Source organism: Leptopilina boulardi, unplaced genomic scaffold, assembly GCF_019393585.1.
Source record: "Leptopilina boulardi isolate dan_hultmark-lab unplaced genomic scaffold, ZJU_Lbou_2.1 LbouV2_300, whole genome shotgun sequence".
Taxonomy (NCBI): domain Eukaryota; kingdom Metazoa; phylum Arthropoda; class Insecta; order Hymenoptera; family Figitidae; genus Leptopilina; species Leptopilina boulardi.
Window position 1 is genome coordinate 1,084,010 of NW_026137864.1, and position 13,640 is coordinate 1,097,649.

The 13,640-nt window shown below is 20.8% G+C and overlaps 4 protein-coding genes across 6 annotated transcripts in view; 1 reads left to right on the plus strand and 3 right to left on the minus strand.

Moving 5' to 3' along the window:
- LOC127282517 (E3 SUMO-protein ligase RanBP2-like) overlaps positions 1-5,941 on the minus strand; it is a 28,928-nt gene extending 22,987 nt beyond the window's left edge. Inside the window, exons 1-3 of the mRNA XM_051306789.1 lie at positions 5,709-5,941; positions 4,686-4,911; positions 1,187-1,363 (exon numbers count right to left, since the gene is read on the minus strand). Coding sequence (XP_051162746.1) covers positions 1,187-1,363; positions 4,686-4,911; positions 5,709-5,780 — 475 coding nt within the window. The 5' untranslated portion in view covers positions 5,781-5,941. The remainder of the gene's footprint in view (positions 1-1,186; positions 1,364-4,685; positions 4,912-5,708) is intronic.
- Positions 1-13,640, minus strand: part of LOC127282524 (3-ketoacyl-CoA thiolase, mitochondrial) — a 208,842-nt gene that overhangs the window by 27,961 nt on the left and 167,241 nt on the right. The window lies entirely within an intron of this gene.
- On the plus strand, positions 6,141-9,730 carry LOC127282528 (DNA repair protein XRCC3-like). 2 transcript variants are annotated; one of them, XM_051306822.1, is made up of 6 exons: positions 6,141-6,536; positions 6,682-6,716; positions 6,818-7,018; positions 8,742-8,872; positions 8,966-9,178; positions 9,467-9,730. In XM_051306822.1, the coding sequence occupies exons 2-6, from the start codon at positions 6,683-6,685 to the stop codon at positions 9,674-9,676; spliced, it is 789 nt and encodes a 262-aa protein (XP_051162779.1). In that variant the 5' UTR covers positions 6,141-6,536; position 6,682; the 3' UTR covers positions 9,677-9,730. The 2 variants fall into 2 exon arrangements, with proteins under 2 accessions (XP_051162779.1, XP_051162778.1); XM_051306821.1 differs by having other exon boundaries at positions 6,142-6,536; positions 6,633-6,716.
- LOC127282527 (RNA pseudouridylate synthase domain-containing protein 1-like) lies at positions 9,722-13,192 on the minus strand. Of its 2 annotated transcripts, none has more exons than XM_051306820.1 (4): positions 12,996-13,192; positions 11,792-12,035; positions 11,321-11,597; positions 9,722-10,007 (listed from the first exon to the last, which is right to left on the minus strand). In XM_051306820.1, exons 1-4 carry the CDS (start codon positions 13,065-13,067, stop codon positions 9,842-9,844), a joined length of 759 nt encoding a protein of 252 aa, XP_051162777.1. In that variant the 5' UTR covers positions 13,068-13,192; the 3' UTR covers positions 9,722-9,841. The 2 variants fall into 2 exon arrangements, with proteins under 2 accessions (XP_051162777.1, XP_051162775.1); XM_051306818.1 differs by lacking the exon at positions 12,996-13,192 and adding an exon at positions 12,386-12,949.

Sequence of the window (13,640 nt, forward strand, 5' to 3'; positions counted from 1 at the left end):
GATTTTGTTCAATTTCAGACAATAATTAAAATTTACAGAATTGAAAATAATTTATCAACTAATTTTAGATAACATTTTTTTAAAAGTAATTGAACTTTCAAAGATTTACAATTCATATTTTCAAAAATCATTGAACTTTAAATGCGCTTTTGAATTGAAATTTTTTGATGATTTCTGTTGCTGAAGAATTTATTAAGAATTAAAGACAAAAATTGAACTTTAAAAATTGTTTAATGGAAAAATGCTTTCAGGTAATTGAATTTTCGTAGAATATTAAAAAAATCATTAAAATTAATTAAATTTCGGAAGTATTATAATTGAAATTATTAAATTTCAAAAAGTTTTAGATGTAATATTTTAAAAGGTTTTAAATTGAAATTTTTAGTAATTTTATTTAATGATTTTTTTTAAATTGTAAAAAATTGTTAAATTTTATAAAATTTTTAATTAAAAAATAGTTTAAGATAATTGAATTTGCGAAGAATTTCATTAAAATTATTGAACGTAATTAATTTAAAGAAAAATTTCAGTTAAAAATTTGTAAATTAATTGAAATAAAGAAGATCGAAAAAAAGTCGAAAAAGTTGTATAATCCAAGGCCTGTAATTAATTAATTGATATCTTCAAAATAATGCAACCACAAAAAAAAATTATAAACAAATTGTTTAAAAAATTAATAGTCTTTTTAAGAAAATAATTTTTATTTAAAAGTTTAACCCTTCATCTGTAAACTAAGTTTTTATATAAAAAATAAATGCAACAATAAATTTTTTTTAGTATTTTTATGATTAATATAAGAAGTTGAGGGTTGTAAAAAGTACCATGGATTTTTTTAACATTAACACATTAAAAACACAGTGGAATGTTAATGAACCACGTTTATAGACGAAAGGTGCCGAAAAACGTTTACAGACGAAGGCTTAAAATCTTCTGCGTAAAAAACATTCTCAATATTTTTCTCTATTTTTTTAGTAGAGAAATAAAAAAATTTTTTTTAGTTATAAATAAAGCAAAAAAAAATATATTGCTAAAATTTGTTATTACAAATCCTATGTGGAAAAATATTAAAAATTAAAAATTTGTACATTCATTTACCAACAATATCACTACAATTAACCGAATTCTGAAAAAAATCCCGTATTTTCATAATGAAATTTATCTTCTATAAATAAACTTGTTAACTTACATGATATTAATGCTTTTAGATCTTCTCCGTCATTATTAGGTTTGTCCAGTGTTAGTAATTTTTCTTTTAATTGAAAAACTACAGGATGATGAGGAAATTGTTTGTCAGCTCTTTCGACCCAATATCTGGCTCTGTTAACATCTACTCCAACATCCATATCAGCAAGCAACTCACAAACTAAAAAATATTTAAATAAATAGGACTGCAATAATTTCAATCATGATTCAGGGTTACCACAAAAATTAATTTTTTAATTTTTTTTCTCACCTACAATTCTCTAATTTCTCTGACATTAGAAAATTTTCAAAATACATTAACATTTACATTAATGTAAAAAATAACTAATTTAAACTATATTAATTAAATTAAATTTTATTTGATTCAAAATTTTTAAAGTTTACAAGTTTCAATTCAATCTAAATTATAATTTAAAATTCAAGTGATCCAACTTTCAATCAATTCTAATTTTTATTGATCAAATTTATTAATTACAATTTTAATTAAATGCAAATTCTATCGGTCGTAATTTAAAATCAACGAAATTTCAAACTATTTCTAAAGATTAATCGATTAAAGTTTCGAATTTTTCAAATTTCCATTATTTGTCCACAATTTTAATTGATTTATGTTTCAAATCATCAGAATTTCAATTTATATTTCATATTTTTATTGATTAAATTAAATTGAATTTTTGATAAATTGAAATTTAAATCAAACAAAATTGGGGTAAATTGAAATTCGGATATTTTGAAAATTAAAACGATTAAAATTTGAATAATTTAAAACTGAAATCAATTAAAATTTGAAAAAATTGAAATTCGTAACTTAAATCGATTAATCTTTACATAGATTAAAATTTCGTTAATTTTAAATTACGATCGTTTAAATTTGCATTTGATTAAAATTTTAATTAATAAATTTGTTTGGCACAAAAAGAAATTAGAATAATTCATTGACAGTTTGAGAAAATTAAAATTTATATTAAATTTTAGATTGAATTGAAATTTGAAACGAATAAAATTTAATTGAAATGAAATTTTCATTAATTTAAAATTGAATAAAATTAAAATTTTGAATTTAATAAATTAATGGTTAATTCGTTAGAATGAATTTAAATTTAGATCGATTACAGTTTTAAACAATAAATGCTTCAATAGATTTAATTATTTATAGAAAACATGAAAATAAATAATAAATAATTTTTTGCCTAGAAATATTTTTTCAAAAAATTATTGATCAAGAAACGTTGCAAAAAAAATTTTTGTAGATCAAAAATAATAATAATAATAATAATAATAATAATGATTTGCATAAAAAAATTTATTTTTTCTCAATCGTTGATCATAAATGTTGTGAACTTCACCGACGTTAAAAAAATTTATATTTATATTTAAACCTTCTATGGTTATATAATATTACGGAGTTATTGACTTTTTAAAAATAAAAAAATTTTCAAAAACATTAATTGTTGCAAATAATTTTTGTTTTTAATTCAATAATATTATTATTTTCTTTGATAAAAATAAAAATATATGATGATGATATATATATATGATGCTTATATTATGCTTTTTTTAAATTTATCCTTTAAATATTTATTAAAATAACAAACTATTTAGAAATTAATTTTTTTTTTTAAATGTTACGTAGAAAAAAAGAAATTTGATTTAATTAAACAAATCAGATTTTTATTAGCCCTGTAAATAAATGTATAAAAATAATTTTTTTAAATATACTTTCTTGTTCATAATAATTAAATATTTCGATGTAATAATAATAGTAATAATAATTTTTCAAGTTACAATATTAATAATAATAATAATAACACAGGCGCAAAAAAAGTTGTCTGTTTCTTGAACTAGACATACCATTCCTATAGTATTTTGGCACGCTGAAAACGAATATGAAGTCAGAATTGCTTCATCATCCTCTGATTTTTTTTTTAATCGAAAAAACTACCCTTAACCGGACAAATTCAAACTTAGGAGATAAAAAAAAATAAATAACAGATTATTTATTAAATAGAACCCAACAACTACGTATTTTTGCTGGAGTAACACAAAAAAAAGCCAGAACTGATTCAGCACCCTCTGGATTTTTTTTAATCGGAAAAACCACCCTTCATCGGAAAAACTCAAACTTAGAAGTATTACAAAAGTAGCCATTTTTTTTTGGCATGATGGTTTCTTCCGTATCATAGGTACAGAAAATTTTAAATTTTTATGATTAAGGGTGGTTTTTTTCGTTTTAAAAAAATCTGAGGGTGCTGCATCAGTTCTGATTTTATTTTTGTGTTAGTGGTGCAAAAATACGTATGTGTAAGGTTTTGATTATTAAAGAAATCTGTTATTTAATTTTTTTATCTCCTAAGTTTGAATTTGTCCGATTAAGGGTGGTTTTTTCGATTGGAAAAAAATCCAAAAGGGTGCTGGATCAATTCTGGCTTTGTGTTTGAATTAGTGGAGCCAAAATACGTAGTTGTAAGAACTCCATGAAGTTGGCGTCGACGCTCAGCGTCGAAAATTGTTTATACAGGACCAAAAATGTCAAATTATTTTTTTAATAATATTTTCCGTACAAATAATACCTTGAGAAATATTTTTTTAAGGTATTATGTGGACCCTAAACATTTTTAAAAATGATTTGATATTTTTGGTCCCATGAAAAATAATTTTCGACGCTGAGCGTCGACGCCAACATCAGGGAGATGTTGTAAGGTTCTGTTTAATAAAAAAATTTATTATTTAATTTTTTTTATCTCCTAAGTTTGAATTTGACGATTAAGGGTGATTTTTTTCGATTTAAAAAAAAATCAGAGGGTGATGGAACAATTCTGGCTTCATATTCGTATTCAGCGGGCCAAAATACTATAGGAATGGTATGTCTAGTTCAAGAAGATCAGAAAACCTTTTTTTATTTGTGTGCCTGTGTAATAATTTAGAATAAAATTAAAAAATTTCTTTAATTAAATATTTAACTTTTGCGTAAAAGAATGAAATGATTTTGATAATAAATTATTTTTTAACGAAGCTGAAGTACGCAACGTTTATGATAAAACGATTTTTAAAGAAATAATTTTTTAAAATGAAAAATACTTTAATTTTTTACCTAAAAAATATATTTCTTGTAGTTTTCATTAATTAACAAATTATAAAAAAAATATTTTTTAGGCAAAAAATTATAGAATTTTTTATATGAGCAAAAAGTTTTGAACGTTCAAATGAACGAAATTTTTTTTCAACTTCTTTAAATACGAATTTTATTACAAAATATTGTTTTAAATATCTAAAAAGAAGTTATTAATTTAATAATTGTTTAATTTACTGTTTTATTTTACATTGTTATATTATAATTTTCAATAATTTATAGGTTTGAAAAAAATATTTCGTTCATTTGAACGTTCAGAGCTTTTGGCTTATAATTTTTTATTTTAAAAAATGATTTCTTTAAAAATTTTTTATCATAAACGTTGCGTACTTCAGCTTCCTATTTTTTATACCTTTTAGTACTAGGTCCTCTTGTCTGCTCTCAAGTTCTAGAGAAATTTTATATTGAGAAAGAGCCTCTTCCTTATGTCCAAGAGCTTCAAGAATTTGACCAAGAAGTTTGTGTGCTCCCGCTGACTCTGTCCGTACTTCCAAATAACTTGAGACATATCGTTTTGCAGATTCATAATCTCCAACTTGGAAATACAATTTGGCAATATTGTAGCAGCGAAGATTTCTCTGAAAATTAAAAAAAAAAAATTTATCTTTCATAAATATAAATATAAAATATAAAAAAATATATCTATACAATTAATAAAATAGTTCTTGTTATAAAATAATTTAATAAAATGCTAATAAAATATTTTTATCTAAGCTAATTTAAATACATATTGATTGAAATGTAAATAAGTTGTAAAAAAAAAAGAAGCCTCGATAAATTTTAGTTTGATACTATTTATTCTTCTCATGCAAAGTTATTAATTTTGACATGATTTTTTCTTTTTGACAAGGTCAAATCTGTAATCAATCTTTTCAATATAAATATTCTATATATACACAAATATATATATATATATATATACAAAAAGACCAAGAAAATAAAAATCGAGATGCCCGGGAAGGAACATAACCTAAAAAGTAGATTTTCAAAAAAAAAGCAACTCATTAATAAATTCCTCATATAAACCTCTTTATAATACCCCCCCCCCTTTTTTTTTATTAAATAAAAATATTTTGTTATCTATTTATCATTGTTGGATTACATCTGTTATCAAAGGCATTTTTAATTGTGACTCAAGGTGAGCGCGAAAAAATAACAGGTTAAATATATAGAAAATTAATGTTATTTTAAGAATATTTTAACTTGCATTATTATTTTAAATAAATTAAGGCATCTGTAATTGATGAGAAAAAGGAAAAAAAAATTGAGAGAATATAAGAAATATTGTATATATACAACAATAATGTACGTTGTAAAGCATCGCATATTAAAAGGTAAAAATGCTTTGGCTTACGTTCATGGAGGATAACCTTACCTCGCTTTCATCTTTTAATTTCCGAAATACATCTTGAACGTGGCGATCAACGTCCAATTTTGTTCGAAACATGATTTCACTTTTAATTAGCGTCCTTATTAATTGTAAAATGCGGTGGTCTTGTCAAAACTTTTTTTTTTATTTTAAATCACTATTGAGAATATTATAAAGCATGGCACACGAAAATTTCATTGCACGCAAAATTCACCAATCATTTTCAAACGGTTTTTTGAACTGCCAACTTCGAATCTTAAGGCGAATTTACACAGCATCTTTCAATAATGCAAAATTACCCGCCATTTTCAATTCCACCAATCATTGATAATTATTTCAAAAAGTCATTGGTCTGTGAGAAAAAATCCTACTTTTTTCCTTTTTGTTATTGGACAATTGTGGAAATTTTTTTTTACAAAAAAATTACGTAAATTCGTAATAAAGTACGTAGAAATACGTTTTATGTTTTTTTTTTTATTTGTGTCGGTGAATGTTTATAATTTTTTATTTGTTAAAGAAATAATGTATGGTTTATTGAACAAAGTGTCATCAATAATAGACAAAAAAAATATGATAGGTTATGTTAATATCAATTTTACGATGTAATAATTGCAAGAAAAAAAAACTGAAATTTTAAAATATAACCTCAAAGTTAGAATGTAAATTCTGTTTACACAATTTTTTTTATAATTCTATACGTCTTATTAAGTTAATTAGATCTTTGATTTGCTTTTTTATATTTGTCATTTTATCGAGAGGCACTTGTTATTGCTTTTATTTCTTCAAGTAAATAAAATTTATTTTTTTGACGGCTACAGAATATATTTTTATCACGTAAGTTATCTCAATTTACATTACTTACGTAAATTTTCAAAATAGTATTTTCAATTTACTTGAAATTTATTTATTTAACTTAATATAATATTCCAGTCTTTTTGATGAATTAAAATTAATATTACAAAAATTTAATTAACAAAAGAATGAGTTCACCTATTGAAAAACCGGATTTGTTTGGTAAGTAATGTTTTTTTTTTTAATTAAAAAAATTATTAATTAACGACATTATGTCGCTTTTGTTATTTATAGAATTTATAATAAAAATTGTTAACTTTTAGCTACAACAGCATTAACACTCTTGCAAAAGGAATCATATTTAACAAGTGGTTGTTCAAAAATTGATTCTGCTTTGAGAGGAGGATTTTCTCGAAAAGGAATAACACAATTTTATGGACAAGCTGGAACTGGAAAAACTCAAATTGCTCTTCAATTGTGTCTCACTGTTCAAATACCGACAAAGCCTCAAAATGAACCTTCTGGTAATTTTTGTCTTTAATTTTTAATAATTCTTCAGCTACAGAAATCACCAAAATATTAAAATTCAAAATCACTTCAACTTCAATGATTTTTAAAAATATGAATTGTAAATTTTGTAAAAATTCAATTACTTTTAAAAAATGTTATCTAAAATTATTTGATAAATTATTTTCAATTTTGTAAAATTTAATTATTGTCTGAAATTTAACAAAATCTTTTGTAATTGAATTATTTTTAAAAATTTCAAGTCTAACTCTTTCAAAATTAAATTATTTTTAAAAATGTTAATAATTCTTTAAAAATTAAATTATTTAAATATGTTTTAAATAGAAACTTTAAAATTGAATTGTCAGAAATTTAAAAAAAAAAAACTATAACAGTTTAAATTTGCAAAAAATTTATTTCAAATTTAAAATCTTCTGTAATTTAATTATTTAAAAAAAAATGCAATTAATTTTATTTCCAAATATTTAAATTATCAAAATTTAATTATCTTTTAAAATTCAATTACTTCAGAAAATTTCAATTTAAAATCTTCTAAAATTTAATTGCCTCTAAAATTTTCAATATAAAACTTTCTAAAAATTTCAATTATAACTCTTCTAAAATTCAATTATTTAAAAAAATGATATTTTAAATTAATTGTTAAATTATTGTCAACCAATAATTTTCATTAAATTCTTCAAAATTTAAGTATTGTCTAAAATTAAAAAAAATTCCCCAAAAATTTAAATTTTCGAAAACTTAAAATCTTTTGAAATATTACATTATTTCTAAAAAATTAAAACTGCATCTTTTTAAATTCAATTATTTTTATGATTTTTATAATATTCTTCAAAAATTTAATTATCTGAAAGCATTTTTCAATTAAAAACTTATGAAATTCAATTTCTGTCTGTAATTTCTAATAAATTTTTCAGTATAACAGAAATCATCGATTTCAATCAAAAATCACTTGAAGTTCAATGATTTTTAAAAATATGAATTTTAAATCTTTGAAAATTCAATTACTTTTAAAAATTTGTATGTAAAATTATTTGATAAATTGTTATTTTAAATTGTTAAATTATTACCAACCAATAATTTTCATCAAATTCTTCGAAAATTGAATTGCTTAAAAAATCTTTAATGAAAAATATCTGTAAAATTTAATTATTGTCTGAAATTTAATAAAATCTTTTATAATTCAATTATTTTAAAAAATTTCAACTGTAACTCTTTCAAAATTCAATTATTTAAATATGTTTCAAATAGAAACTCTAAAATTGAATTGTCATAAATCAAAAGAAAAACTACAACAGTTTAAATTTGCAAAAAAATTTATTTAAAATATTCTGTAATTCAATTATTTAAAAAAAAAAATTCAATTAAAAATCTGGAAAACTTAAATATTGTCCGAAATTTTTTTTTGACCATTAAAACTAAAAAGTATGCGAAAATTTTAAATTTGAATAAATTAAATTAGATTTCAAACAAATTTTTAAATTGAACTTTAAGAATTTTTTTTTTTTTATAAATCTGTTCTATTGTATTAAAATCTTGAAAATTTATCTTTTTTCGATTCTGAGATATTCGAAATAAATTTTCTTGATAATATTTCTATAGAATTATTCTTATCAAAGAATTAATAAAATTAATTTTATCTATTTATTACATGTAAATTATTTTTAAAATTTATTATTTATTATATTGTATTAAAATGATTTTAATTTTAATTTCTCTCAGGTGCTATATACATTTGTACGGAAGCTGTTTTTCCATCACAACGTTTAAACGAATTATTAATGAAATCACACATTGCCAAGAAATATTATATTACTGGTGATATAATATTTGTCGAACATGTTCCCATAATGGTATGATATTTTTCAATATTCTATAATACCAAAATTTATTATATATAAAAATATATATATTTACATTCATATTTTTTTTAAAAACATTTAAAGGAGAAACTAGAGGAATGTATTTGCGTAAAAGTTCCCTTTCTCATGCAACGTCGAAAAATAGGATTATTAATTATCGATTCAATTGCAGCACCTTATAGAGTTGAATATGACGATAAATTGTTAAAAACAAGAGCTAAAAGTTTACGAAAAATTGGTGAACAATTACATTCTATTTCCAGGGAATATAATATACCTATTATTTGTATTAATCAGGTAAAATTTTTGTTTTTATAAAATTAAAATTATCCAAATAGAAAATTAAAATTTAATAACAAAAAAATTATATTAACGGGTTAATTATTATTTCATCTCTTAAATTCATTACGGACTATTTTTAGAAAAATCTTAAAATTCGAAATTTGCAATTATTTTGTATATAAGATTTTTCTAAAAATAGGTCGCAAGAACTTTAAGTGAAGTGTAAAAATTTATTCCTAACAAGAATTATATTAAAAAGAAAAATATTTTTTCAAATTTAAATTTAATTTTTTTTCTCCACAGGTATCGGCTTTGATAAATAATGAATCATTGGGAATAAATGAAAACGATGAGATACCAACTTTGGGAATTGTTTGGTCAAATTTAATTAATCATTCATTTCATTTATCCAAAAATAATAATCGACGATTTATGCATTTTATGCATTCTTCATATTTACCGAAAAAAACTGTTGAATATGAAATTCGGGACATTGGAGTGGTCGGTGTGTAAATTTTAAAAATATGGAAAATTTATTTTTTATTTTTTTTTCCAGTATTTATTATTATTATTTGAAAATTAATTTATTATTTATTAATAATATTAATTTTAATTTATTATTAAAAATGTACATGCATACGTCATATAATATATAAAAAAAAAATTGTTTTTTTTTCTTTAATTATTAACGTCTGATTGCACTAATTCACTAATGTCAGTAAATGCACTTTCGTCTAAAGTTCGAACAATTTTTGATAATTTCCATTTATTTTGAGATATTGAAATATCAAACGGATCGGCTGTTTTTACATCCAAATTTTCAACATCAGTGAAAAGAATTATTCTGTAAATTTCGTATGTTTACTACAAAATTTTGTAAATTTTTAAATAAAATATTGTAATATATAAAATATGAAAAAAATATAATATTTAAATTTATTTTGTTTTACTTTTTTTCTAACTAAAATTAAAAAAATAGATATTAAATTAACGATGCTGAAGTCTGCAACATTTATCATCAACGATTTGAAAACAATTATAAACAATTATAAAAAATTATTATTTGAAAAAATATATTTTTTATAATTAAATAATTTATAATTTCAACCAATAATTTCCATCAAGTTTTGCGAAAAATCAATTATTAAAAATAGTTTTTAATTACAAATTCTGTAAAATTTAATTATTGTCTGAAATTTAACAAAATTTTTTGAAATTCAATTATTTATAAAAATTTCAACTATATAATTCTTTCAAAATTCAATTTTTTTTATTAATTTTAATATTTCTTTCATAATTCAATTGTTTAAAAAAGTTTCAATTAAAAACTCTAAAATTGAATTGTCGTCAGAAATTAAAAAAAAAGAAACTACAGCATTTTAAATTTACAGAAAATTTATTTCAAATTTAAAATCTTTTTGCAATTCAATTATTTAAAAGAAATTTTATTTAAAAATCCTAAAACTTAATTATTGTCCGATATTTTTTGTTTGACTATTAAAACTAAAAACTATGCAAAAATTTTAAATTCAAATAAATTGCTTCAATGTGAGACTTCGAAAAATTTTTAAAATGAAACATTAAGAATTTTTTTTAGAAATCTGTCCTACTGAATTAAAATCTTAAAAATTTGTCCTACATAGTTCGATTTTGAAATATTCGTAATAAATTTTCTTTGATAATATTCATATAAAATTATTCTTATTAAAGAATTAATAAAATTAATTTAATATGTAACAGCAATAGTTATATTTGAAATAAAATACTTATCATATAATTAAAACGAAAAATTATAAAATTTTTGGATTATTTGATAAATTTTGAATAATAATTTTTTTTTATCAATAAACATTGAAAGAAATGAATAAATAAATAAATAATTATCTTTAAAGCGAAAATTCATAGAATTTTTCATTAAAAAAAAAATATTTCTTTAAAAATTTGTTGATCTTAAACATTGTGAAATTCAGCATCATTTTAATTAAATAAATAAATAACCTGAAATTTTAATTTTCAAATTAAAAGAGTTAAGATAAAAAAAAAAGAAGTCAAGGGTTTTTGAAGCTTATATGACTATATATTTGTTTATTATTTATTTTAATATTTAAAAAAAAATTATAAATAAAAGTGAATTTGAAAATAATTTTTTTTTTGTACCTTAAGGCATGTAGAAATGTTCTATGAGGCTCGGTATCCTGTTTTCCACTATAAGTATAATCACCAATTATCGTGTGTCCAATGCAAAAACAATGAACACGTAATTGATGTCGACGACCCGTTTTTGGATACAATAAAATTTTGGTCGCTGGTTTATTATTAAAAAATCCAAGTTCAAGTATCAAAATTCCAGTTGACGAATCTCTTGGCTTATAACAAAAATTACTATCACTGGTACACATTTTTCGACTTTCGCTCATTTCCCTTATATCATGACCTGCAAAAAAAAAATAATAATTTTACAAAATCCAAATCATAAAACAAAATAATGATGAAGTAATACGAAAATATATAAAATTGAAATAAAATAAAAAAAAAAACAATAATAATAATAAAATAAATAAAATATTAAAATAAACAAGTTTATTAAAATAAAATAAAAATTATTTAATATAAAATGAAAAATTGTACCTATTGGCTTTGATATAATCATGTGTGATTTATGAATATGACCATGAACAAGCGCCAAATAATATTTTTTTACTTTTCTTTTTTCAAAAGCATTTGACGCAGCTTGAGCCGATGATTTATTTAATGCAATGCAAATAACACCACTGGTGGCATAATCTAATCTATGCACAAAATAAAATTCATGACGAAGACTCGGATTCACAAGATTTGGAAACATTTTCCCTAATTTTATTTGAAGCGTACTCTAAAAAAAATAAAAAATAATAATTAAATTATTATTTTTTTAAATTTTGAAAATAAAAAAATAAAGGCCAAAATTCTATAAAAATTTATATAATTTATAATCATTTATAATCGTTTATAATTTATTTATTTATTTAAATTTTACACGGGTTTACAAAAAAATAAATAAATATTAAAAATAATTTACAAAAATAATCCTATTTACAATTAAAATTAACAAAATAAAAATAATTATAATTATTTTAAAAAAATTACATTTTATCTCAACATTAAATCCTTTAATTATGAAGTTTTTCGAAAAAAATTTTTAATTATAAAATTATTGCAAAACATATAAAATAAATATTATACCTTAATATTTGGATCGTTGCTATTTATTACCATATCATAGGGTTTATTAACAACCAAAAAATATTTACTACAATGTAAAACTTCAACTCGATTTTCAACATTTTTTTGTTTAAAAATACATTTTGAAAAGTATAATTTTTCAAATAGATAATTAATTATAGAGTAAAAGGAAAAGATTAGAAAATTAAGAAACGTCAAAAATAGAAAAATAAGAAATCTCGTGTAAGGCCAAATATTAGATGAAATGCCCATATTTTCTTTTTATTCAAATAAAAAAGTCATTAATTAATAATGAACATTTTAATTTAAAAACTATAAATTTATTTTCAAAAAGAAAATAATTAGATGAATTCATTTGTTCTGTTTGTAAACATCAAAAGTGTATATTTAAACACGTGTGTCACATTTGTTGTCATTTAACCTTTGTCAAATATACAATAAATAAAAAAAAAATAAACTGTCACAAAAAAATGCACTACAACATTAAAGTGTATAAAAATAAAAAGGTTTTATTATACAACAAAAAAAATTAATTTTTATTTAAAAAAAAAAGATTATTTTCTTGTTTACTTTTTGCTGCTATGGAAATTTCTTTTAAGAGAATGTTTACCATTCGTAAAGCACCAATAAATAACTTTCCCTCTTCTCCGTTCTTTATCTTCATTGGTGGAATAATTATCATTAATTTTTTAATGAATAAATTTGCTATTTATAAATAATCTAAGTTTGTTAAATAAATATTTACACATTATTTGCATAAATTAATTTACAAATAATCAATTTGTTATTTAAACGCGCGATATTTATTCTCATAGAACTCAAATTTCATTGGCTGTTGTGAAAATCAAACAAAAATTTAATCTCAAACCCAAAGCGCCTAACGCTTAATACAAAAAAGTCGGATATTGTTTTTTTTTATTTTAATTTAATTTTTATAAATAATTATCACTTTGTTATCTTTATGTAAATATATTAATTTAATTAAATGTTACTTAAATTAAAAAATAAATCATTCGGAATAAAAATATTTTCTTTCTTATAGATGTTAAATTAAATAAATCTTTATAATTATATGTAATTTCTAATATAGTAATTTTCGAATATTCTTACTTGATAATTAACAACAAATTTAATAATTAAAAATTCTCCAAAATAAATTTTTTTTCACGTATTCAATTTAAAATGACCGCCGCGCTTATTTTCTATTATAACCGGAAATCGTCTGGTTCGAGACTAGGCGGCATTTCCCTCCTTG

Bases quoted from the DNA above. Each gene is read 5' to 3' on its own strand.
- LOC127282527 (XM_051306818.1), bottom strand. From the start codon at position 12,637: ATGGGCATTTCATCTAATATTTGGCCTTACACGAGATTTCTTATTTTT. The intron at 11,598-11,791 runs GTACAATTTTTC...TTTTTTTTGCAG, and splicing joins GATTATATCAAAGCCAATAG to GTCATGATATAAGGGAAATG. The intron at 10,008-11,320 runs GTACAAAAAAAA...CGAAATTTACAG, and splicing joins ACATTTCTACATGCCTTAAG to AATAATTCTTTTCACTGATG.
- LOC127282528 (XM_051306822.1), top strand. From the start codon at position 6,683: ATGAGTTCACCTATTGAAAAACCGGATTTGTTTG. The intron at 7,019-8,741 runs GTAATTTTTGTC...AATTTCTCTCAG, and splicing joins GCCTCAAAATGAACCTTCTG to GTGCTATATACATTTGTACG. The intron at 9,179-9,466 runs GTAAAATTTTTG...TTTTCTCCACAG, and splicing joins CTATTATTTGTATTAATCAG to GTATCGGCTTTGATAAATAA.